We start from the raw sequence: 26,877 nt of genomic DNA, 5'->3' as shown, positions 1-26,877 counted from the left end.
TGTAGCCAGTTCCAGGTGAAATGGGAAAATTTCCAACTTAGAAACATTTTTCAGAGGCTGACTGGTGAAACACACAGCATTAAGAAGTTAAGGTATAATTCAATTAAAAAAAGTAGATAGTGCTGACTAAAACTTGAATATTGAATTTGGTACAGCCTATTCCTCTTAAACACTAAATGGATGACACTGTCTCAAGGCTTTGTGGACTTAGTCCCAGGCTCAAATTGTTTACAATTAATAATGTCTGACTGGCTTCTAAGTCTAAAAGCATGTGGAGAAAAGTAAGAGGGATTCACAGTGATTGTGAAGAAAGAATATGAATGTATTGGCTTCAATTCATTCCTGCACAAACTGCATTCATTTTCAAACTCTGTAAATGTATATAAATGTACCATTTTGTATATAGAGAAACTTATATTCAATACTGTTTGCAGTTCTAAACATACTGATTTCTCACAGCGCTGAGAGGGTTTATAGTAGTAATTTTGGTTGTAAACCAAACACAGCACTTTTTCCAGTCTTCGAGGTCTGTCTCCATTTCTTTCATGTTCATACAATCAGTTTGTGCACCTCATAAGGAAGTTGATAGTTCACACCAGTGTTTGCCTATTTTTCTTTGTGCAGTGGTGACTCAAGGTTCTTAAATGTTTAAGTGTCTTCCCTATCCATTCATTATTATGTTGGGGGTTAATTTCCAAGAAACAATGAATTTGATTGATTGTTTTAGTTCATAAGATATTGGAAATAAATTCTAACATATTTACCTTTATAAATAATATTTCTCTAGTTATGTTGGGAGTTTATGCCAGGTTGGTTCATCACTGCTGAAAGATAACAGAGAAACATTGGTCCCTATAACTAGACAATCAGAGCCGCTGAGGGCCTCTACCTCTCCGACATGTCCCCAGAGGTGCAGTATAGTACCACTGAATGTACTAACACCGCCTCACTAGTGATGGCTTAGCTGGGCTCCTGTCAAACCTTAATGGGTAGGAGCCCTCAATCATGCGCTATATTTGGCTAATTGCTCATTTTGTCTGTTACTCATAAAATAAAGGTTGCTGATTAGCCACTGGCATTCCTCTCTACCATTCATCTACTCCATTGTCCCAACATGGCGTACCAAAGTAAATACACAGGCCCATGGAACTGAGGCCAACAACAAACATCTCCTAGCTTGAAAGCACTTGTCTTTGGATGATCACTGCAGCACAGGACCATGGGAAGCCTGTATGTAACAGACCCCTGACTGAAATGTGAACCTTTCAAAAGGACTTTAAATAAAGGAGAGGCATCATCTCTCACTTTATGAAGAGAGTGGATTTTCTTCCCCCTTTGCACGACCAAAAGACAACACTTGCAGAACAAGTGGCACTTTGAAAAGATATTTATATAAAGGTTGTACTAGAGTCAAGATTAAAATTAAAGTTGAAGCCACAAAAGAAAAAAAAGGCAGATATTTCCTTTTGAGTTATCTCAATGGCTCCGGTCCACACCTGTTGCGGTAACTCATTGAAACTGATCTTAGATGCCTAGCTAAACAATATATTTGCCTTGATAATCTAATATATGTGTTACAGAGAAAACCTATATTGAATCATTTTGCTGGCAATTTTTTGCAGCAACTCTATAACTCAGTTGTTGGTTGAGGTTTTGAGATGTTTATAGAAAGAATAATAAGTTATGAATATGTTCAAATGGATTGTTGCCATTATCCACAATTTGCAATACAGATTTAGATTTTTGTAAACACTAATAACCTATTATTGTCATTATCAATCCAATAAAAATAACTTTCAGTTATCCATCACAGACCAGCCAAAGGCTGGGTTAGCATAAATCATAAATGATTTCAGTGAAAGGCATATGACTGTGACAACATTTAGCCTATAACCATTTTATGATACATATATATATATAAATATATATATACAGCATATATGGAAATAATTGGAAACGCTTGTATTCATATTTTTGCTTTGTGAATGATTAAGAGGAAATTGTGGAGGCATTCCTTTCATATATATTTTCCCATTGTATAGGGGAATGCAAACTAATTTAAAGGTGCTGAAGACTAGCTAATCATGATGTCTCCTATCTACATTCATTCATTCTATGCAAGTCCTTTGTTCTCCGTTGTATTTTTATGTTTTCTAAATATTTACAGTTATAGATATTAGGTGTTTATGTTAAGCCTTCATGTAAGTCATCAATGCAAGGAATGGAATTATTTTTTCAAAAAATATTGGTGGCTCTTTTAATTTATTTAAATATTTTTGCATGAGCCACAGGCCGCACTGAAGGTTGTTATGGTGTGTAAGTAGTTTCATTGACATTTGCCCATTTCAGGTTATACAGTATGTATACTAGAATCAAAGAGTTTGTTGGAGAGATTGTTGAAATTCCTGCTTGGTAGTAGCATCTGTGTGCTTTGTGACATCATATAGAAAAAAAAATTAACAATCATAAGTGTATAACTCACTGACTACAGCAAAATTAGAAAACAAAACCTGTGATTATATAATTGGAAAAGCTGTACAAATGCTTGACATTCTTCTGAATTTAGATCTAACTGAACTGCAAAGTGGTGATTCATTGATGCCAGGGACATCGTCCATGCTACTGTATAAATACGTTTATAACAGTGTTTTTTGTTAGCATTTCATCATTCAGCCCAAAGAATTTAACCTTCCCTTAAAACAAGTTTAAATGTAGCAAAAATACAGATAATGATCTAAGTATAATATAGAAGTGAAATATGTACATTTAACAGACTGAAGAATAATTATAGAAGAAGGGTATTTACAAATATTTTTTAACCATGCAATCATATTTTGTGAAATGAAATATATAACTATTTGTAAGAAATTCTAAATTGTCTATCTAATATGTAACAGAAATATGTAGTCAACTACCCTATGAGTTTTTGTTTACATTGTTTTGTCATCCAGAGATCTGATGCAACAACTGTGCCAACTCTGTGAAGTCCGGCTATTGGGACAAAAGGTTTTTGGATGGAATCTGATCTCACCTGAACCTGTAACACTGCTTGAATATAAATCTTTTTCTACCCATTGTTCTCTTCCTGCATTATTCAAGGTTTCTTGGAGAAAAACATGCTACTCTGTTTTGCATCAATCATGTTGCAATTTTCAGGGATCTCAGACTGCATTGTTAAGTGAATCAGATTTCGTCAAGTTATAAAGCTTTCCTTTGAAAACCATAGTTTAGCCTGCATTTGTTAGCTTCTGCATTTTTTGTTGATCGGACGAAACCAGTATGTGATGCTTTTCTTTTCGTTTTTGGCTTATTGTGGTGTTTCTTGTGAATTTTTATTTTAAACTTTTATTGGCCTTATGTATTTTTCATAAATTGATATAAAACAATTGATTAAATGTTTATGATGTTTATGTTTATGGTAATTTGAATGGCAAAATGGGGGTCATAGCTTTACAATGGCATCCAAAGATGAAAGTGACTGATTGCATTAACAGTATTTTTTGTGTCCATACATCTACACCAACACACTTAAAGACACACCACAAATACACAGCATGGGCCAAGCACAGTGTCTTTTACTTTGACCCTCTCAATATGCATTGCTTTTCTACTAAGCATCATCTTTTTGTTTTTGTTTGCTTTCTTTTTCTATTTCCCCCTATTTTAGGCATCCGTAGCTTAGCTGGGGGGCGTAGAGAGTACGGTAGGTCTGGTAGGGAACCGCTTTTATTACATATTTTTTTATATGTTGTTAATACACTTTTTCATACATTTTGTCTTATTCATTAACATTTTCCACTTAAATAAGCTATATTGATAATTCCATTGTACCCACTAAGTATGTATAATACATTTAAATGTTTTCATCTGTTTCCACATTGAATCCAGTGGGATTTAGAGATTATGTACTAGCACTGGATAAGGAGTTCAAAAAAACAACTGATGATTACATGTTGGCCTTGTGTTAGCACACTGGCATTTCTTGCACAATATCTACTGTATTTGAACAGAGTTAAGAATAACTGTTCCACGTATTATTTCTTCTGCACACCTGAAACACATCTAAACTGGGATGTTTTTTATCTTGACACAATCCATAAAATGATTTATTTGGTTTCTTTTATTTGTTATGTTTTAATATTACAGTTCTGTTCAAATTCATTAGAATTAGTAGCGTTTCACCCTCTTGCTTTAACCATTATATACATTTTCTTTTAGCGAACAGAGGGGCTTAAAACACGCAGTCCTGTGTCTGTAGTTTAAATATACGAGCATGCGGCAAGGCAGGTTATGACCAACATAACAGCTTTGTTCTACAAACCACCGCAAATCAATGCTGCTTTTCGATGATATCATTAATCTTGTCTTCATACTCTTAACTGTAGACAAGCCACATTTTTAAGTTTATGAAGACTTTTTGGGATATTTAGTCATGTCAGTTGTTTTTAGTAGTTGTGATAATGACATTGGCGCGTAATTCAGTGAAGAAGGATGTTACAACCGTTACTTGAACTTTCATTTAAAGAGGTGGTGGGTGATGGGCGTTTTATTCAAACTTATCACATAGTTGCAGATTTTGATTTTTGATTTTAAGATTTTGAAGTAATTGAAACTTAACTTTTCATGGAGTCTACCAAATTACTGCATACATATGTTGGACAGGAACAGTGTTATAAGACAGTTGTTACTGGTTCAATGAGTGGTTTTACACAGCTCATCTTGAACATACAAGTCTCTTAAATCCATTAAAAAAAGGTCCATCACAAACAGTGTTTATTTAGTGTGTAGTATTTAGTGTGAACATTTATATTCAGCTGCATCTCTTGACACTGTTAAAAAAAAAAGAGAGTTTTTGAGATTAAGATCCCCAAAACATTCATCCTGAAGTTTTTGGTGAACCCATGACCTTTCATGTAGTGCCACCATCAGGCCAAAGTTTTCACATGTACTCTTTGAATGGGAAGTTTTGCTTGAGTTTTCTGAACAAAGGTAGACAAGCAGCTTACAATCAAATTGATCTGCAGATTCTATTTTTCAAAGGGCAAAACCTTTGTTTAATTTGAATGACTTCTTCCAGTGCCACTTTCAAGACAAACTTTTCTGTCCAACTACTGGTTTTCTATCCAACTACTGGTAAGGCTCCAACAAGTAAAGAGGTCAAAAGTGTTCTTTGTTTTGTTCTTGGTTATAGGGTGCATTGAATTTTAAAGCTTCTAGGAGCTAGCATAGAGTTGTTTTTTTAGTTACTTTAACCGTGTAGGCTCAAAGGTTAATCACAAGCAGATATTTTTGGATGTAACCATATCCACATTGCTGGGTTAAAGGCAATGAGAGAGCCTGTTGAAAGATACTTTCAGGCCATTGATTTGTATTGGTTTGTTGTGATATATCATACATAAAAGGTTAATCCACCTTGCATCCATGGGGGCATCACCACTGTATGTATATATGTATGTGCCTATAACCAACATGCTTGTTTTATTGTACAGCTCTTGAAAAAGAAATGCTACACAAAACTAATTTTGAAATTCTGTAAATCCAACCAAATCAGCTGTAAATACTGACTTATACACACCCACAAGTTCTGCTAGTTGTCCTATGTCAAATCACCCATCCATTAACTCAACCATTCATTGATCCATACATACAAACATCTTTACAAAACACTAGTGCCATACTCAAGCTCAATCCTTGGCCAGAGAAAAAAGATTGACAATTGTTGGTACAGGTATAGTGGCACGAATAGACAAAGGAATATATTCCCCTTTTAGACAATGCTTTTTTGTGTTTGATAATCACTGTAATATACTTTGCCTGAGGCAATGTCTGTCTTCTAAGCACACACAAAAGAAGTGTCATGTAGTTGAGCAGGAAAATAAAAACTTTGACGAGAACAGAAGAGAAAATGCTCAAAAGAAAAGGCAATTAGACTATTTCAGCTCATGAACAAGATGGAACTTAATCCCGGAGTCCATTAGTATAAGGGGTGCCACGGATCACAAAACTCGCGGTTCGGATCTTATCACGATTTTGAGTCACGGATTGGATCATTTTTCGGATCAGCAAGAAAAAGAAAATATATATATGCCTATATTATTATAAAGGGCCTATTCTGATTTTTCCCTCCTCAGCTAGCCATGCCATGTCACTGCTAATCTTAACTACACTACGATTCACGATGCATCTCCATGCATTTCAGTGTATCGCATCCTCAATTTCCGTTATTACTTCACGTTGCTTCTTTTTAAATAACTAATTTAAGCAGAGTTGAACCCCCTTTATATTTTGAAATTACTTTAAAAAAAAACAACAGCCTTTAGTATAGAAAGCTGTTTATTTCAGTGCCAGTATCTGTGTGACGGATCTCAGAACATACAAATTACAAACGCAAAACATAGATCCTTCTGCAGTGTAGTACAAGTGTAATCTACAAAAACAAGTTATTCACATAACAGAAAAGCTATATTAAACAAAATATATGCACACTGTTCATTGAGGTTATCTTTGGACTTTACTGCTTCACCTGCAGCACATGTGTTGTGTGAGTCACAGCAAAACAATAAAGGATGAGCTTTGCATTTGTGTAATACCAGTTAGTTAACATACATAAAACATAATAACTATAAGCACCCAATTGTTACAAGTATTTTCCAGCTGGTACTTTCAAAATAAACGCTGAGAGTGAAAGTAGAAATGTAAAAGCTCTATCATACAAAGCAAGCTATGTGCAGTAAAATACACACACCGTACACAGAAATATCAAAAGCAGACTGTTGTTTTTACAGCTCTAGAGCGGATCTACATGGCGCTGATACGCTCCTAGCAGTACCTCTCCTCACTGCTCTTACGCTTTGTGAAGAACTGCAGTGATGCATTATCGTCAGCGTCCGCATCACGCTACAGCAAGTCCTTACCGCCAATAACTGTGCATCAGAGTAAAACACATCACTTTGTGTTGTCTCTTTTCACTGTAACTCTGCATACAGATTTAACGGCAGTAAAACAGTACTTTATTCCATGATGTTAAACTTTGCATCGATCCGCGGATCACATGCGTGCCGAACCGTGAGAGGTGATCCAGATCACGGATCAGCTGTGATCTGTTGCACCATTAATTACTTATTGATTAAATCCAATATAGAAATCAGCTAATGTTTTTTCTCAGTTAATTTTATATTAAGGAAGTTCAGGTGTCCACAGAGATAGTCAAGCTACTTTGGCTACATGAAAGTTGGCTACATACTACATTTATGCAAGTATATAAAGTAGAACTGCTTCGCAAGTCAGTATAGAAAATTGTAAAAAGAAAGATAATAATTATATTATGTTAACTAGATATGATAGATAACTCCTCTGTTTCTATATTTAATACATTCTGGAGCCAAACAAGTAGTGCAACAACGAGACCTGAGACACTTCACATTCACTTGAATACATCTTCAGCCCCCATGCTCATGTATGCAGCTTGTCAGTCATTGCACGCCATTAAGCCACAATCTACCCTGACCTGAGTCAGAACAGCATCTCACCAGCCTCTTTGCCAGTCTGAGTCCACAACTATGTCAAGAACGGCCTCTTGGCACAAATGGAGGAAGTCGGACGGAAAGGAGACGCTATCAGAACTTTTCTGAAATTTAAGTGTTGACCACAAAGGAGCAAAAGGTTTGAGGTGCCTCGTTTAAAAAGCACAAGAGTGAAGGTCTGTTACATATTGTCTGTACCAAAACTACTATGAGATGATATTAGGTCACACTTTACATGAAGTACATGTAAATTCATTTTTGCCTACATTTATCAATCTGATTTTTTTTTTTGCCAAATTTTGAAAAAAGTGACCACACTTTAATCTGTCAGTAATTACCTTACCTGTATTATGATTACATTTAAATTGAAGCTGTGTACTTGCACTTCATGTAAAGTATGGCTTGAGCTCATGCAATCAAATACAAAGGGATTTAAAAAGCAATGGTTTAGGAAATATGTGGGAATGAATATGAAACATGGGATTGTGAGAAATTAAACTTCAAGAAACTCCAAAAGCTGCAGTACAGCATGCAATGCTTTTCAATATACAAGACTGCTGAATCATCAGAGGCTGAAATTTAAAAAAGAGAAAAAAAAAACTGTCTTCCTTTTCAGTTAATAACATGTTATTTGGCTGGGTCTCTCAGCACACTTTGTCTGATTTTCTTTGTTTGCCAACTGTCTAAACCTCATTTGTGTTAGCTTTACAAAAATGCCATTTGACAGAGTCTGGAATTTTCCAAATCAAGCTCATGTTTGTGGCATTTTCCTACAGTTGTGAAGTGTCTAATTCATTAGTTGATCATATTGATTGTCTCAGTCTCTTCTTCTAAGTGTTTGTCTGTACACAACATTTTTTGTTGGCCTTAAGCTCTTGAAATTACAATGCTCTGTGCCTCTCTCAAGAGACAAACTGTACTGCTAATAAACCAATTTTAACATTTTAATATTCCTATGTATAATATTCAAAGAGCCAGAAGAAAACTAAAACTGTTATTTGGCAAAACCATAATTAGTTACATAAATCCCACATTTTGAAATTTGAGTTGACTTTCAAATTGATGTTTTAATGATATCTGCAGTGTTTCTTTTTGTATATATAATATGATATGGTGTAGCACTATGTGTTTAGATTCAGATGGTGCATGTTATTTCATGCTACATGTTTCAGTATATCCCAGACTTACCCATTGAGCCAAGCCTGATAAGTATGGATTAACCTTTAGATCATGATACAGTCAACATATAAGGGCAATGCAGATGGGCAGAATTCCTACCAAACTGGGCACATTTTTTTCTAAAGACTATAGAGATGATTTATATTTTATTTCTTTTCACTTTACTTGATTATCTTAATTCTGTTTTAAATTTTCTTATGCCATAAGGTGTTTTTAAAAAAAAAAAAAGAATGTGCACCAGAAGCAAAATTGGAGCAAGAACATCTGGACAAATATGTTGTATAATATCTGACAATAAGAACCTTATTATCAGACGCTTAAAAAAGGTTGAGGCATCTCCTAAAGAATGGTTGCCAATGACCTTTGTCCATCTGCATCTTGGGAAAGAAACACAGTAAATGCTGGATCAGTGTTAGCCAGGAATCAGCATTTCCCTTGAGATGTTTTCATTATGTGTTGAAGAAGTGAAGAAGTCTTTTGAGTTTGTTACAGTAAAAACTTAATTGCAACTCACTCATTTAAAATCAGTAGTCTTTTGACCGATGCACTTGCTCAAAGTGCATTCAGAATTTAGGAAAAAAGCATTGATGTGTCCTGTTTCTTACAACTATAAATCCAGCATATCTGTGTTTCTTTCCCTCCCTGCCTACTACTGATTGACTTAAAGGGATAAGCAAAGAACAATATTTTAATGAGCTTTAGACCTGTTGGAGATTGTTGTGGTAGGTATGGAAAGATAATAAAACTGTAGGTGAGCATGCGTGTGTTAGATACCTGCATCTGTACTTCTAACTGGTGTTACTTGCTCCTTGCAGGGATTCAGTTCCGTCTCCCTACTTCGTGCAGTGTGGACCGCGCTCAGCCACCTCCAGGTACGAGTGTGCTTCCATTTCTTGTCCTTTCCTCCATTCTAGCTCTTATCTTTGCAAACTACGTTTCAGTTGCAGTCATACATCCATTGGTGTAGCAAAGGGGGTCATTTTCTGCAAACAAAGGAGAAACGGGAAAAATAAAATAAAGTTTATCTTTCTGGTAAACGTCACAACTTTAACAACTGTTTCATGTTTTTTAATGCTTCACTACTTTTTATATTGCCTCCTTCAAAGTAAAAATTGGGAATGATGTTAGAAAAATCAAGCTATATATAGAAAATTACACACTTTCCATGTGTCTGCTTTAAAAAGCTTGACCGTTACCAGTCAATTTGATGCAGTTAGTAAAACTATCTTTATGTGTTACTGCCCTCAAATTTAATTTGGAACGTCCATTACATTTTCAAACGGAGTCAGGACCTGGTTGTGTTGGGTTCTAAAAGATGAACATATTTCAAAATCATTTTTTTTTTGTCCTACATTTGACAACAGGGTTAAAATACACAGCTTGTTTGTTGCTCACGTATCTGCGCCATTTCGATTCGGTTTCATGGTTGTGATATTAACCATGCCACAAATACGTCTTTGTATCAAACAGCATTTTAACTTTGAAAACCCAATCCAACTCACTTTGTGGACACGCAGCCTTACCTGTCCATTCCTGAGCACAGTATGTTAGCAATATTCAATTGTAACAATTAACTCCCATGTAAAGCTGCCTTAGACTAGCTAACATTACTTTTGGGGCCTGCTACATTAACGCTCCTTACCGTTTACAGCGGTTCAACTTCTGCGACCGTTGGTTGGACGCTAACTTTATGACTTGACGTTGTCGCGAACGCCGACGTCCACCGGAAGATGAACCTGCTGTAAATGTCAACACAATGCACCGCGAAGTTCTCCTCGGTCTGCTCGAAGTTAAACTTTCATCGTTTCAAGGTTCACAGCTCTGAATGTAAAAGTTCCTCAGTATCTTCAGAAGTGACTTCTGGTAGATCCTCCGTTAGCATCGTCACATATAGTATTTTGGCTAGACTCCGCATCCTCCTTTTGGTCACGCAACGTTGTGGGTGTGTTTGATTTGCGTCACCTACTATGCTCGCCGGGAGGTACATTAAATCAGTGAATAGGCTATTTAAGATACCTGTATAGGCGTAGGACGTTATTTTAACGGGAAAAGTTCAACAGAATGTAGTAAATATATTTTTGCTTGATTACAGACATAATTAATGGATTTACCAAAGTAGTAGTTATTTGATTTCCTGATACAAAAAAGTCTGTGACAGGGCGTTGAATACAGTAGAAAAATTGAGCATATGATGGTTCATATATCTCTGAGCTGCAGGGGCTGATGTGCTTTTGTTTTTTAAAGGGAAAAGTACCAGGGTCCTTCCTGTTTACTTTAATACTACTAATACATTGAAGCAGAGCAGCAACACATTTTTATAGCATGACATTCAGGCCCATCTAGTCTTGGCTGTGCCTCCACTGTGTGGGTTTGTTTACTGAACTGCCTGGTGCAGCAGTGCGAAGCCAAACATTCAAATTCAAACACAGTAAGCCGGGCACAACTGACTTCACAAAGGACAGGATGCTTCCCTGTACTAGTATATTAGTCAAACTTTCAACCAAGGCTGTAGTATTTTAAAGGAAACCCCTGCTGTACAGTAGCTCTGCAAATTCACTTTGTTGATGAACACTTTCTCTCAAGTTGTTCATCTTCTCAGTTTTTTATTTTGTTGTTCTGAATGCTTAACATTATTTGCTTAAACTGTGGGTCTTACATGTAGGTGGAGAGAGTGGGATGGATCTTGTGATTGCATCGCATTATCGATTATTGAGGCTGTAATGTCAGTGCCAAGATACAATTTTCTTCTTGTTTTGCATTTTAATTCCCTGTGTGATTTTTTTTTTTTATGTCAATGCAAAATGTTTAGTCTAGACAGAAGACCTTAAGCTTTGATCCTACAGAACCGGTGCTATTTACCATACCATATAAAGGCTTATGGTTGTTCCTTCCTGGCTGTCAATAAGCCAGTACAGTAACACTGCATGGACTCACACATGTAAACTCCATAGTAGTAAAAAAAAATGTTAAAGTGAATTGGATGTTTTTCTTTGGGGCAAACACAATAATTATCCGAAAGCTTGAATAAGTTATTACTACACCAGTTGTAGAGAATTTTGGCTCTGTATTCAAATTAAAATTTTATTTGATTCCTCATCCCAATTCACAATGCTTGTGTAGGAGAAGATAAGACATCTGCAGAGGTTTTCTTAGAAAGCACAGAACATCTTTGTTACATAGTGAACAATGCCTGGCCTGTTTTACTGTCGAAAACCATTTACTGTACGTTTACTGTAGCTCGTCACTCTGCTACTGAATAATTTTTTTGTCAAGGAAGAACACTTAAATTAAAATTCGTACAAAAATAAAAGTATGCAATGATTATAAGCGAAATGCTTAAACATTGCCCTCTGTTTTACTATTTCATTTAATAAATAAATATTGTTACTATTACTGCTGTATTGTAGATAGTCAAGGTGCAGAACATTTTACACTTAAAATGACTACAGTGTTGCATGTGTGACGTCCACGGTTGGCTCCGGTTGTAACTCTTGATTTTCCTCGCTGACGGTCGCTTTCCTTTTTAGACTGTTTGCTTCATCTGAGCGTCCAGTTTGTTTCTTTTTCTTTGGATTTTCACTTATTGTTGAAGTTGTATCTGTAGTCATCCATCTTTTCTTTGTTTGTTCAGCCATAGTAGATTACTGTTTACTCGCAACACTTGCAGAGAGCGGAAAAGCGGCCGCTTAGCTCCGCCTACCCTCTCTGGCAGACCAACCACTGCTGGGTGATGGAAAACGCGTCACTAACTGGGCGCCGCTTGTGATATTTTCCGCAGACACCCAGTCTGTAATACTGCAAATGCAAAGGCTTTCATCAGTGGGCCGTAGGCTCAATCACCATTGTGTTATTTCATTCGGTGATAGATAGTGACTTAACAGACATTTATTTAAATGAAAATATTTGAGATTATTACATTAAACTAGATTCTATCTTTAACCTGGTTGGTTGTTTCTATTTTCAACCTGCAACATATTGATGAAGCTGATTGTTGGTTTTGTATGGAACATCTAAATCTGCAAAGTAATTGGCAGCTTAGATGTCCAATAAATATAGTAGAGTAATAACTACAATATTTCCTACCACAATGCTACAGTCGACCACTGCTCACATCAGCCTCAATAAATGTACTTCTGACACTTTGTTGTATACAACATATTCCTTCTAGCACCTCTTACATATAGATCTGACTCCAGACACTCTTAACCCTAAAAAGGAGATAGAATAAATATAAAGACACAAATGAAGTAGAAACATATGAAGACTCGGGAATGTCTTATCTTAATCACCTGACATTGCGCTGTATTGCCCAGTTTTAGTAGATCATCATGGGGACTATGTACACTCTATAGGAGGCCATCTGGTGCCCAGTCGATGTTATTGCAAGGCATTGTGATTTTTACTTTTTATTATAAGCCTATTATGTGGTGATATGACAGCCCAGTAGAAGTCAACAAATTAAATGTCTTCACTAAACAACATTAACCTAGGCAAATAATTGTGTAATTATGCACAGCACATAAATGTAGGCGTGTAAGGCACCAAATGTGTTTACAAATGTCAATCCATTTAGGCAAGCATAAAATGTCTGAATGAACTGCAGAAAACTGTGCAGTGCTGACTCAACTTCCAGTCTGATAATAGGCTAATTTAGAGTCATTACCCTACTGAGCGAGTACAGTCAGTCACATTCATTACTTCTGCTAAAGGAGGTTATGCGACTGTTCACTTGTGTGTCTGTTTGTTACACATTCCCACTAACATGGGAACATGGGAGACCCGTTGACCTTTCCTGTAGCGCCCCCGATAAGGTCACACTTGCTGTTTTGGGACAGTTACATCTCCTGACTCATTGGTACTTGCTGTGCAATTTCATGCTGTTGAAGGGAGAAGCATACAACAAAAAGATAACAACGTAGCGCCAACAAAAGATCAATCTTTACTGTCTGATTTTCATTCACACATGGCCTTTTTCAAGTCAGTACATGACGCCATGTCGCATAGATTTTGCATTGTTGGCTGCAAAATATGTCACTTCTTTCCACAACGAAGAGAAAAAGTAAGATCTTTATAAAAATACTTATCCTCTCCTTTTTTTATTGCTTTTGCTCTCCACCGAACTGTTTTTCCCGCATACGCCACAGCCTGCTGATACGTGATTGGTCAGTATTACTCGGACTACAAGCGTAGTACAAACAGATACCAGAACATTTGCTATTCTTAAAAATCCTCATCCCTGCCCACTGATTCTATTTCTATGTAGAATCTGTGAATAGAGATCACTGTTACTATAATTAGTCTACTAGGTCAGTACTGCTACTGTGTTGTGGTCTGATTTTCTGATCAAAAAGGTTAGTGAAATTAGTCTCTATAAATGATTATTATGACAAAAATCGAATGTATTTTATAGGCAATATAACGCAAGATAACAAACAGAGATTCATATACTGAAGAGAGGAAAAAGCAGGGCTCATGTCACTCTGTATCTGGTAGCAGCCAATCTGTAACATTTTCAGTTTTGGAAGTAGTGGCTAGAATGTGTAAAAATAGATGGTGTGGAGTTGCGTGTGCTGCCTGAGTCACCGTGCTCTTTTCATTTCGGTATCCACCCACTGTGTCTTGCAGAACTGCAGCCCCTTCAAGTTGGAAGGAAGTCAAGTCTGTGACTGGATTTAGCTTAACACCATTCCCTGTGGTTGCTTATTTCTTATGCACTTAATTACCTGTAATCCAAAGTGGTTTATGTGTGTATAGTGTATGTGTGTGTGTGGCTCTGCCTGCACCTGTTCATGGCAGTATACAACAAGTGCTTGAGGAGATAAAGCACAACAAATCTTGCTGCATTAAGTCATTTATTCAGTATGCTGAATATCTCAATACGTAATTCTATATGAATAATGAATAACAAATCAATCGGAGACAGCACAAGTGAATCACTACATAAGCTGATCAGCAGCGCTGTAGGGGTGAATGCTCACAGGGGTCATGATACTTCTGTCTTGAATCAGCTGATAGTTGCACACAAGGTTTGCTCTTTGATTGTTATCACAGTTATAATTGTCTGTATGATTCATGCAGGGTTTCCTCAGATACATTTCAAATATGCCATACAATGTAAAAGGGACGCCTTTATTATAATGACCAACAGGGGGCGACTCCACTTGTTGCAAAAATAAGTCCAGTTTTAGGGAAACAGATCAGCTAATGAGCCTACTTTTGAATTGACCTATAACATGTTTTTTAATAAGTTTATGTTCTCAAATGTTAGTTTCAAGTCTTCATCAATACAGCGTGATATCCTTTTACTTATTCGGGTTCCTTAAGCCGTTTCCACAGCGACCGATCTTATATATTGTATTCATCTAAAGCAGGTGTCTCCAACAGGTAGCTCACAAGCTACCGGTAGCTTGCAGCCTGGATTAAAGGAGCTCACCAAGAGGTTCACAGACTCAGAATAAATGTCCCTTGAAAGCCTCTTCCCACTTCAGTTCAATCAAATACACAGCTGTCCCGCCCCCTCTCATACAAAATAATAGGATAGGCCGATCAGCTGTCAATAAAAAACGGTGACGCCCCTGGGAAGTTTGTCAACGTCTGAACCTAACCAATCACAGCACTGTTGCAGCAACCTCCATCGACAGGTCTACATACAAACATACGATCTCCACGGGGAGTGGGAAAGTTTTTATTCAGGAATGTGAAGGACAAGTGTGTGTGCTTCATCTGTGGTACCAACGTTTCAGTCGACTAAAGAATCAACATGGGGCTCCACCAGCACTTTCAGCGATTAAAAAGTAATTCTTGCCAACTTTAATTTTTTCAAAGTAGCTCTCAGATGAAACATTTTGGAGACCCCTGATCTAAAGTAAAAACTCATTGTAACTTTTCATAAATTAAAAAGTATCCAGTTTATAGACAGTTTAGTTTATTCTTTCTTTGTGCATCAAACAACAGACAGAAAAATATATTGAAACAAGATATTAGGGTATTACTTATTTACCCATTACTTTAATAGAATCCTGTTATCTTGTGTTAGAAAGTGAAATTGGTACATTTCCACCTCTGCTGTGACGTCCATCTTGATGATTTTCCATCAGAATCTCATTTGCACTTGAAAGAGAAATAATTTCCTTTAATCCTTCATTGCACTTCCTCAGTTAACAGACATTTTACAAAGCTGCTGCTGGTTTTCACCTTACTGACATTTCCGGTGCTTTAAGCGCTAAAGTGCCCTAATGCTTACTCTAAACTCCCATAATGCTCTGGTGCTCTTCTATCACACAGTGTGTGATACAGGTGAACTGCTGCTCTTGGCCCTTGTCAGCTTTTGGCCACATTTTTCATTCTCATGTTTTATTTTATCCTCTACCCTTGTCTTGCCTTGTCCTCGTCCTTTCATCCTGCTTGTGCTATCCAGCGGTATCATTTCCTACCAGTTACAAGAAGACTCCACCTCCTGTGCCCCCGCGCACCACCACCAAGCCTCTTATCTCTGTGACAGCCCAGAGCAGCACAGAGTCCACACAAGATGCCTACCACGAGGGCAGGCATCCGCGGGGCGGTCTGTGGACCACGGATAGCCTCGGACGTCCCATTTACAGCTCCACGGACAGCCTGGACAGCACCAAGGCGGTCACCATGGCCATGGAGTCGGCAGCAGGCAAGAGGCACGCGTCTTTGGGCAGCCACACCTCCGTCCAGACGTGTGACAAAGCAGTGCTGGTGTCCAAGGCCGAGGAGTACCTCAAAACCCCACGTTCCTCTATTGGGATACAGGTAACAGCGTCACAGACACTCAGCCTGTTCCTCTCTGTTTCCCTTGCATTGTACAATTATTACGTGTTTTTGTCGTTGATAACTCACTCTATCTTATGGCAGACCTCAACCTGTTGAATTGTTTTTTTTCCTATTACAAATTCCCAAATGTAAAAATCTGTTTGAAGCACTCTACAAGGTTTTGGAGGCATGTTGACCTTTACATGTGTCACGCTGTAACACTACATGCACAGGGCTAATCCACAGGCAGCAGTGATGAAGAGCTCAATGAGGATCTCTCTTACTCTCTTTGTATTATATGGGTGCTGTCTGTACAGGCCTGTTCAGCTAGATGGAGGATGAGCTGATAGCATTGGCCTGATCATATAATAGCCTTTAGCTGATTGAGTACTGTAGTGTGGCTCCACTGCAAGAAAGAAAATCATTCCTTGTGTGTTAACTGTCCGACTAACTTAGCTCACTCCTGCATCTCCTGAAGGCAAGTGTCCTCAGTTGTCGGCTCCATCTTTGTGTCTGTTGGCTGTCTGTGTGGACCATGTTGTACCTGCATGTAGAGTGGATGCTGTGCCAGTCATGACCCAGAGTACCAAAGGCCTAGATAAGTTTGTACCTATTTTGGTCATCATTGACATCCTTAGACAGCCCTACATGTTATCCTCAATAGCATGTATCATTGCATATATTTTTACATTTTGCATTGGTTTCTAACAATTGTATCACCTGTTCACCTTCTGCTGAGCATGAAGAACAGTAGGGTTTTATTCCTGACTGTCACCCTCTCTTTTGGTTTATTTTCTTACATAAAGTGGCATTATTTCAGGTTTGTATATGTACATCTGTACATTTCATCTGTGAATCGTCATAATTAGTGTTCTGCTGTCTGTATTTACCAGGTGGAAACTGTGACAGACTCTGAGACTGAAAGTAAAGGCCTTCCTCAGTTCCATTCTATAGGGATCCAGGTGGAGGATCATAAACGGTATGTATGGTGCTCTGTAGCCGCTTTCCCACTGGTCAAATAACCCGCTAACACTCAGCTTTTTTGGGAAAGGTTACAATCGGCATTCAGACCCGGGTCACATGACTCTGCAGTGGACCCGGGTGATTATCGGCTCAGCTCTGATCGACATTGATGGGAACACAAAATCCGTGTCGACACGCTAATCTCCGCCCCCTTTCCGGCATGATGCTATGCTCCGTTGGTAACTTTTGGACTCCTCGTCATCTCAGCGATAAATTCCGCCCATCTCCGTCCGAGCAGCGCTCGAACATCGTTCCAAATTTGTCGGCGCCGAGTTTGATAAACAGACTGAATGAGTGATAGATACAGTAAAGACCTAACCACCATAACATCTTCACTGTTTACTAACCCTGTCTCGCATATTTGTGACGTCAGACGGTGACACAGCAGAAAAGAGACCGAAAGGCGTGTACTTCACTGGCAATGGGAAAAGAGACAATCAGTATTAGCGGGTCTTCGCGGGTCTGAAAAACCTGCGTCAAAGCGCTAACTTTTGTGGGAAAGGGGTATAATACATTAAAAGCTGCATTCCTCATGTATTGTCCCATCATCTGTTTTAGACATGGGAGATTCAAGCGCTCCAACAGTGTGACCACTGCAGTACAAGCAGACATGGAGTTGGAGGGCTTCCCCTCCATGGAGGACAAGGGCTTGCAGTTTGGTGGCGGCTTCGGTCGCCACTCAGAACCCAGCACGCCCACGCAGTACGGGGCCATCCGCACGGTGCGCACGCAGGGCCTGTTCAGCTACAGGGAGGACTACCGACCTTCCAGCGGGCCCCCCAGCCCTACGCCTGAACCCTGGCTGGTCGAACCCAGTCTGGAGAGCACCGAAGTAGGTCGAGTGTCCCCCCTCCGCAGGGATGGCAGCTGGTTCATGCAGCTCCTTCATAACGAAACCAAGCGGCTGGAAGGCTGGTGCAAAGAGATGGAGAGAGAGGCAGAGGAGCATGACCTGTCAGAGGAGAGTGAGTGTCCTGAGGGAAACTACATTCATGTCAAATCAGGTGCTGTTTTTGTTGTCAGAGGTCAATTCTTTCATCATATATACTCTATGATAATTTGATTTTTCTGCAGCATGTGCAGCAGTAAAGCCAAAGTGAACAGTCACAGTATTAGCTGGCATGTTGACGATGAAGACAGAATCGTGATTGGTGTTCTGTGACCAGATGGGATCCTTTAAAATGACTGAGTGAAAGACATGTCTCTGCCAAGCAGTCAGTGATACAACCAGAATGTCTCTCTTTCTCTCCCTCTCTGTGTTTATTCATGTGTGTCCATCAGTCCTCGGAAAAATCCGGAGCGCAGTTGGAAGTGCTCAGCTACTTATGTCTCAAAAGTTTCAGCAGTTTTACTGGCTGTGTCAGCAGAACCTGGTGAGTAGTGTGCGTACTTTGTGTACACCGTATCGACCCACATGCTGTTAATATTCTAAATAGAGAAACACAAAAGATCAGAAGCAAACTTGTTGATGAGCTCCTCTTTCTCCGAGCTCCGTGGAGGTGCTCGGCCTGACGCTGCACTTGTTCGCCTTCCAGAAATAGACCATAGGGATCAATAGTGAAGCAGTCCCTCTGCTGGTATTGACCCCGCAGTGAACGGAAGGGGAATTCCAATAGGAAGCACAGCACCAGTCGAAGCTTTCCATTAATGCACAGAGACAGCCGTTTGAATGGGATCTCAGAGTTTGAATAATGGACCGCCACACTGTCTCACAGTTTATCCCTCATGTCACATTGACTGGAAACTCGTACCTTTTCTTACACCAACTATCCACAGAATATATTAGAAGACGACTGTGTCATAAGTGTGAGTGTTTCTGCAGATACAGTAGAAAGAGACAGACAGGCACTTCATCAAACCTCCTGAAAGCATAGCAAATTTTTTAAATGAAATGCAAAATCTTGTGGAGGTTGGTGAAATCTGCCCGCTCTCTCACGGCCATGTGCGTGCGTCGTAGTTAACTGGTGTGTTTCTCTCTTTCGGATGGCTTCGGGCAGCCCTCTCTCCATCTCTGCCCATAGATAATAGGATGATGAATTTAGTCTAACATCGGTAGTGACAAGACTTAGATTGCCCTGAGCTTTAAAACGTGTCTGAATGAGAGAACCACTCTGTGTCCCTGCTGGACGGAGGAAGAACTGCATGATGTGTGTCTGGAGTTTGACTTCGCTTGATCTGAAATCACACTCACTCTGTGTTTGCTGTCTGTGGGCATATGTTGTGTTTTGCACTATAAGTAAATGAAGAATTGTAAAGAGGGCACATACTGTATGTTTGATTTGAGCTAATGACAGCCGGCCAGGAACATGTGTCATTCATTCTACCATGTATGTCCCCACAGGACCTTAAAGTGACATTTATTCATTTATAAATAGACCAACTCTGCTATTATAAAAAAGATGCATTGAAGGAAGTGAGGGGATGTTCCCTGGAACTTGCAGAGGAGGTTATGAGTTAATGTCGGTGCTGTACTGCCACACAGTGGTGGGAGTGGTGAGGTACAGATGTTGAGGTGCTTGGGATGATATACTTTTACTTAGTGTAATTCAGCACATAAAAATGGAACATCAATTCACTCTAGCAATCTCTCTCCAGGACCCCAGTGCCATGCCCAGACCCACATCTCAGGACTTGGCTGGATTCTGGGACCTCTTGCAGCTTTCCATCGATGACGTCACTGCCAAGTTTGATGAGCTGCAGCAGATCAAGAGCAACCAGTGGCAGCTGGTGGGGAGCCCAGAGAAGAAGGTAAAACTGGAACCACGCACACTCTTGATAATTAGTCTTAATGGGCTCCAGATGAACTCGCTCAGCTTTTGAGAAAACTGCAGTAACAACATTCGCATTTCTGTTTTTAGGCTTGTGACCAGCAGGAGGTTGATCATTCTTATCATAGCCCCGCGGGGACAAAGTTGGGAGGCAACATCACTTCAGCTAAAATAGCTAGTAACATCGTCTAAAGTGTTTTCCTGCTAAAATCATTAGTTGTGTACTCATTCAATCTCATTCATGTTGTCTCGTGTAAGGAAAGGTAGTAGCAGACTTACTAAGGGGTAATGAAAATACTGGGGATAATCCGCTGTCACACAAAGTCAGAGCAAATGCAAATCTTTGCTTAGATTGTTTCATTATAGTGACATTTGATCTGGAGATTTGTTCTATTGTCTGGCTCTGCTTTTACACAGAACAATGATGAGTCTCAACGGGTGTCAAATAGATTCAAAGAATTTACAGGGGCAGGTATTTCACAATATAGGCAAGACTTAGAAAAATGGCATATCTGCTGAAATGTGATAATACATAGAAACCTTAAACCAGGGAAATAATTATCAAGGTTACTAATAACCAGAAGTGGACTTAAAGGGCTAGTTCGCAGATTTTCAACCTCAGTCCTCTCATGCTATTATGGGGAGCTAATGCCATTATGGTAGAAGAAAAATGCAATTTCACTCGGTGCCTTTGGAGGACGCTATCCACTTCTCCAATGGGACCTGGAAAACCTCCGCCAGACGTTAAAATGCGTCATCTGGCGGAGGCCAGGGAGCTTGCTAAACTACACTTCCTCAATCTAGGACGCGCGCCTCAAATGTCACGTCTTGTTCAAAATCGTCAGGTTTGAAATGTAGACTGCAGATCCTGAAGATTTTTTAGACGATCCACCGGTATATTCTCATCGTATTTTAGATTCTGTACTGCTCTGAGCCGTTGCCTGCAGCGATCAGTCCGTGACTGGAAAACTGTAGTATTTCACTCCAGTGTCTCTCGCTGGCCCATTCCTTTCGGGGGGGGTGCAATGCATGCTGGGTGTTGTAGGAATGTAGAATGGGCGAAACCACAAGCTATTTGTACAACTTTTTCCACTCACAACACACAATTTGAAATATTATTGCTTCTGTCGATTACAGAGAACACCAGCTTTGACTGACAGCGGCTTTTTCCAGGGGATAATTGCTCCTTTAAGACTAAGTTGAAACATTATGTAAAATATATAATTAGTCGATAATTGGCAGATAAATTCAATATCAATGGTCAGAAAATAATGATGATAAGAGCACATTTATATGAGGGTGCTTGTGGAGAGGAAAGCTGCATTTATACGAAGCACATTTAGATGGTAATGTGTTCTTAGAGATAGACGAGATCCTTCAGGGCACTTGGATAATTATCTTCATGCTACACTTGTAGTTGTAAGGGGAGTTATTTACCTCCAGCAGTTAACAGGCACATCGCAAGCTCCATGAAGCTGAGCCCTGACAGTGACACAGATGCTCTCCTTCGAGGCAGCACAGTTTAAAAGTAACACCAGAAAAACTTGCACTCACATATTACTGTGTATTAAGTTTGGAGGTCATATGGGTGAAAGTTTTCTGCCTCTACAAGTTGTAAATGTTGGTAATGCAGGGTATTAGTGTTGCTGCCTAATCAATAATTGTTTCCCATTTATTGAGCAAACAGCTTCTGGGTCAAAATCTGGCCGATTGTCTTCATACATGTTTTTCTGCTCCATAAATACACATTAAAGGGGCCGTATCTTTTGAATGGATATTCTCTTATTTTTATGGGTTTCACATTTTTGTGTGTTTATTGTTCACAGTGAAAAGTGAAAACTGTATAATTCCGTGTTTTTTTCTGAATGTTTAAAAAAGGTCGCCTCTGAAACGGGCCGTTCTGAACAGCTGCAGGTTTCTACGTAGAACCTTGCTCTCGCTGAAATCGACCAATCATTCACCATCATTCACCTCAGGGGCCTTCTTGCAGTAGCTTGTAGTCAAGTCGTCAAGATTTCAACTTACCATGCCGATACCTCCTGGCGATTCTGGCTCGTACATATAAGGCCGAATAACCGATCCTAGAGCAGCCATGTTTTCTACGACTTTGAAGTGACAGTGCAGTGTGGCCGCTCCACCGCATGGGATCGCACATGTTGGGGATGGGCTACGTGGTCGCTCCAAATACTGTCAGCTGTCAATAATGTCTGACCTTTGAATGGCAGACGGCTCGTTCGTTTCAGGAGGAAGGAGAGGCTCTGAAAAATAATTCAATTAAAATATGTGTACAATTTTTAAAACGAAACAAACTTTACCAACGTGATTCAAAAACACATTACAATATTGATTACATAGCTGAAATATGTCCCCTTTAACAGTAGTGAGAGTGAAGTTTCATAGTCTAGCCTCAGGAGGAAGTTTCCTTGGCTTTTCCCAAGTTGTGATGCGAAAGTTTAGGCAAAGTGGTGTCTGTCTGTCCGTGACACACGCATGTACAGAGGATATCTAAAGTCCATGTATTAGAGCCAAAGTTTGCCAAACAGCACACTCCCTTTTAAATCAAATTCCAAATAAATGCAATGATCTGCTGGGATTCAACATTCATCATTTTCAGCTCAATTTCCTCATGAAATTATTTCTGCTGCTCTGGAAGTGTTTAATTTAGTGTTTTCCCCTCATAAACCCCAGTTATGAGTTCTGAATAAATTGTGGTTCTTGCTTTTCCACAATGATATAATATTTATTTACCCAAATAAATAAAACATTATAAAATTTCCATCACTCGAATGAAACAATATTGCTGTTGTGTGTTTTGTTATCCGCCTTGGAGGGTGTGTAATTGCAGAGCGGTTATTGAACAGGACTGATTAGATTAACAAGTCATAATCCATTTGGTTTAAGGGCTTCATAAAACATGATCTAGTAGACATCCGCACTGTTAACAATGAGCTGCAGAGCGCTGATTGAGAAGCACTGTTTTATTCACATTTCCCTCCCATGTGAATCAGCTTGTTCTGTTGGATAAGTCGCTTCATAATAAGCCTTATAATTTATCTTGTTAATAATATCATCCTGTTTCCTAAAGGAGCGGAAGTGGCCCCCACCTCTGCCAAAGCGGCCGGCCAAGGGGCGTGGCGGCATAATGCGAGAGCGCTCTCTGGACCTTCAGGACCGCCAGCGACAGGAAGCCCGCAGACGCCTCATGGCTGCCAAACGAGCAGCTTCTTTCAGACAGAACTCAGCCACAGAGAGGGCAGACAGCATCGAGATCTACATCCCTGAAGCCCAGACGCGCCTTTGAGGTCCACGGATTCATCATCCTCATCCTCCCCTCGTCCACATTCACCCAACACCAGCTCCTGATGTCACGTCCAGCCTCCTCCCCCTGCTGTCCATCGACTGTCACTGCATCACCTGTCGCCATTCTCTGGGTTGTCCCTGCTGAAGCTACACTAGGCAAGGTTTCATGAAACCCTTCTTATCACCTTTAATAACTGTCCTAAATGAGAAGTCAGGTGAGTCAGGTGTGGACGCTTGTTTTCACACAGAAAGTATTAAATGAAACATTTAAAATCTACTAGACCTTTCACCTTTTTAAGGTTTGCTAGTCTTTGGTTAAAACTAAACGCTGGTAAACAAGAGCCACTAATTAACATTTGAAGTTGCCTAGTGTAGCTTTACACCAGCGAGGATTCTCCTCCTTGCCACAGGTGCTGCACCATGAGAATGAGCTGCTATACTCCAAAACAGACATTTCACCTGGTATTTGTTTAGTTCAACTTAAAGATTTCTTTGGTCATAGCCATTATTGTGAAACCGTCTGTGTTCTCCATTTTTGCCCCTCTGCGAGTTCTGGTGATGACTTACTTGCCAGATTCAAAGGGAAACACAAAGTGCAACTTTTCTAGAGTTTCTCACCAGCAACAATGGTCTTGGGCTAAAGCACCCTGTGTGAAGGAGCAGTGGCAGCAGGGACTGTTTCCTGTTGTCTTACCAAGGTGAAAAAGCTTTTTTAAACAAGTAGATTATTGTCCAACGGCTGAAAAGATACAAATACATTATTTTTGATTAGGTTCAATCTTTGCACCCAGCCTTTTCTATGATGGTTGGTAACACCTGGTATTTTTCCTCTCAGTTTCTTGCAGATTTGTGACTTCAAAAGTAGAGATATAACAGTATTAAAAGCGTTGGATACATGTCTGAGGTGCTGCACAACTATACACCAAACTACCTTGCTAGCTGTGTGTCATCTATCCGTCTTTAAGCAGGCATGCTGCAGCTGTCGACCAGTGTTGCTGAATGAGATCTGAAAATAAGGCTAAAAAAAATCCATCATTTCAGCATTTAGTCATATCCATTCATTTGTTACCGTCCCCTCTTAGGAGTAGACACTTTTAAAGCTCCGTACGTTATTTGCTGCTGGATACATTTCCATTGCAGAACAAATATGAATTATTAACAAAAGACAGTTTTTGCGCAGCCTGGAAGAGTCGACTGTATCAAACAATGCATTTTGCACCTTATAATATTCATGTTTGTATTTCCAAGGGAAATGTAGTTTATGAAGCTCATGTGATATTGTTGCAGTTGAATTGCAAGAACAGAAATGGAAAATTTACTACAGAATCTCATGTAACTCTATAGATCATATTAACTGCACCTTTTGTTCTTCTGTTTTCTTTCTGACGGCGTTCAGGCCTCTTAATTACAATATTGTGATTCTAAATCTTTTAATTATATTTACAGTATCTATCATATGACCGACATTTCAATCTACAGTATACATTTAGTATTTATAGTTAGAACAGTTGTGGGTTGATTTGACAGTGCATTTGTCTTGCTAATAAGGGGTGTTTCTCAGCTAACAGACACCATATCTCATAACACACATTTAACCTTTTGTTCCAACTGGGGCATATTAAAAACACTCCCGTTGTTACTTTGATCTGCTCATGTAGTCTAGGAAAGACAGGTGCAAATGACACTTTAACAATATTCAGTTACTATAGTAAATGGTGCTGCTTTTTACTCTAAAACTGTTGTCCTTTACCCAGTCCTATGTGCACGCACACACACACTCAAGGACTTTTTAAACAGAGATTTATTAACATGGTGCCCGTCGTCTCTCGGATGACTTTCGCTAGATTGTGACTTTAGAAAAGATCATCTTTGCAATGCTCTTGCCCTCAGTGATGTAAATGAGGAGAAGGTTCCTTCCTTTCTTACATGCAAAGAGGTCAGGGAAATATATTTTATCAGACAAGAGAGATTACAGGCTTCGACATTCCACCAACCTTAAATTAAAATCTATGATGCCCACCCTGAGCCAAGGGCATACTGCTACAAGCTAGCTGAACATACTGTACTGTATCGGTCCATATTTTATACAACACCAACAATCACATTTGCAATACATGCACATTCATCCGTATTTAATCTTTCCCCAGCTTATTAAAACATGTTGACGTAGGACCACTTCTAATGCTGCAGTACAGAGTCCCCCTTTTATTGTAATTACACTCAGTAAGAGATAACAGATAGGTGCTCTAAATGCTACATTATCAGTGAGATGTACCTGCTGGGAGGGATTATGATGGGCTTTATTTAGCTTGTGTTGAGGCTTGCATTTAACAGGACCATAGCTGAAGTGTTTTATTTTGTGACGTGTGTACATCAGTGCTAAATCTGAAACCTTTAGCTACCTTACCAGACGGCCTTAATCAAAACACCCATGAATGTAGAGCCCCTAACATGCAAAAAAACAACAACAGATGCTAAAAATCCAACTCAATTGGACACTTTTTATTTTATTTTTAGTGAAGGCAATTCATTTCTTTCTCAATAACGACTGGTTACACGATGAACCGTGAAAGGGACAAGAATGATAGAAGACAACATGCCTGGTGAATGAGCTGGACAGCTTTTCCTGTTTGAATGCATGTAAAAGTTACAGTCCTGGAAGGATCCATTCATGCAGGTTCCAAGAAAACAGCCCATTTATATTTACAAGTCCTTTTAGCATATAATTCATATACAGATTAAAATACTATGAAGCATTTATCCTGATAGTTTTATAGGCAGACAGTAAAGTTATTTATTTTCTGTGGAGTTTAGATTTATTGCACCATTACATATATTTATAAGACATATTCCAGCTTCCTCTGTTACTAGCATTCCTTAAAGAGGGGTATTATGCTGTTTCACATTTTAATACATATATATAATGTTACAATGTTGGATGTCCAGACTAAATGTGGGTGAAGTTTCAAATCTGTAGGTACAAGTATGTTGGGGTAATCCCCAGGCTTCTCAGTTCAGTCTGCTGTGAACGCCAGGTTTCATACAGTTTTTTCAAGTGCAGCCTCAGGAGGCTTCGGAGAGCTGGCCAATCAGAAGAAAGTGGGCTTGTTGGGGTTTATTAAAGGGACAGAGCTTTTCAGGCAGAGGCTGTATGAGGGCCTGCACAGTGTGAAAAAAATTATTTTTTTAAACCTTAAATTATGCTAAGCTACTCCACAGGTATCACCGAGTGAAATATGAAGCTTGAAATTAGCATAATACCCTCCTTTAAATCAAATCTGAATCTAGTAATATAGTTAATTTAAATG

General features: G+C 39.2%; 1 protein-coding gene across 1 annotated transcript in view; it reads left to right on the top strand.

Moving 5' to 3' along the window:
* The window catches only part of LOC138613202 (disks large-associated protein 2-like), a 97,615-nt gene extending 73,797 nt beyond the window's left edge, over positions 1–23,818 (top strand). Inside the window, exons 6-12 of the mRNA XM_069686831.1 lie at positions 16,120–16,478; positions 17,348–17,457; positions 18,060–18,466; positions 18,783–18,874; positions 20,097–20,249; positions 20,375–20,377; positions 23,355–23,818. Coding sequence (XP_069542932.1) covers positions 16,120–16,478; positions 17,348–17,457; positions 18,060–18,466; positions 18,783–18,874; positions 20,097–20,249; positions 20,375–20,377; positions 23,355–23,570 — 1,340 coding nt within the window. The 3' untranslated portion in view covers positions 23,571–23,818. The remainder of the gene's footprint in view (positions 1–16,119; positions 16,479–17,347; positions 17,458–18,059; positions 18,467–18,782; positions 18,875–20,096; positions 20,250–20,374; positions 20,378–23,354) is intronic.
* The last annotated feature ends 3,059 nt before the right edge of the window (positions 23,819–26,877 follow it).

Source organism: Semicossyphus pulcher, unplaced genomic scaffold, assembly GCF_022749685.1.
Source record: "Semicossyphus pulcher isolate SPU_LCO1_2020_fin unplaced genomic scaffold, fSemPul1.0.p SCAF_11, whole genome shotgun sequence".
NCBI lineage: Eukaryota > Metazoa > Chordata > Actinopteri > Labriformes > Labridae > Semicossyphus > Semicossyphus pulcher.
This window is presented reverse-complemented; position numbering and strand designations above follow the sequence as displayed.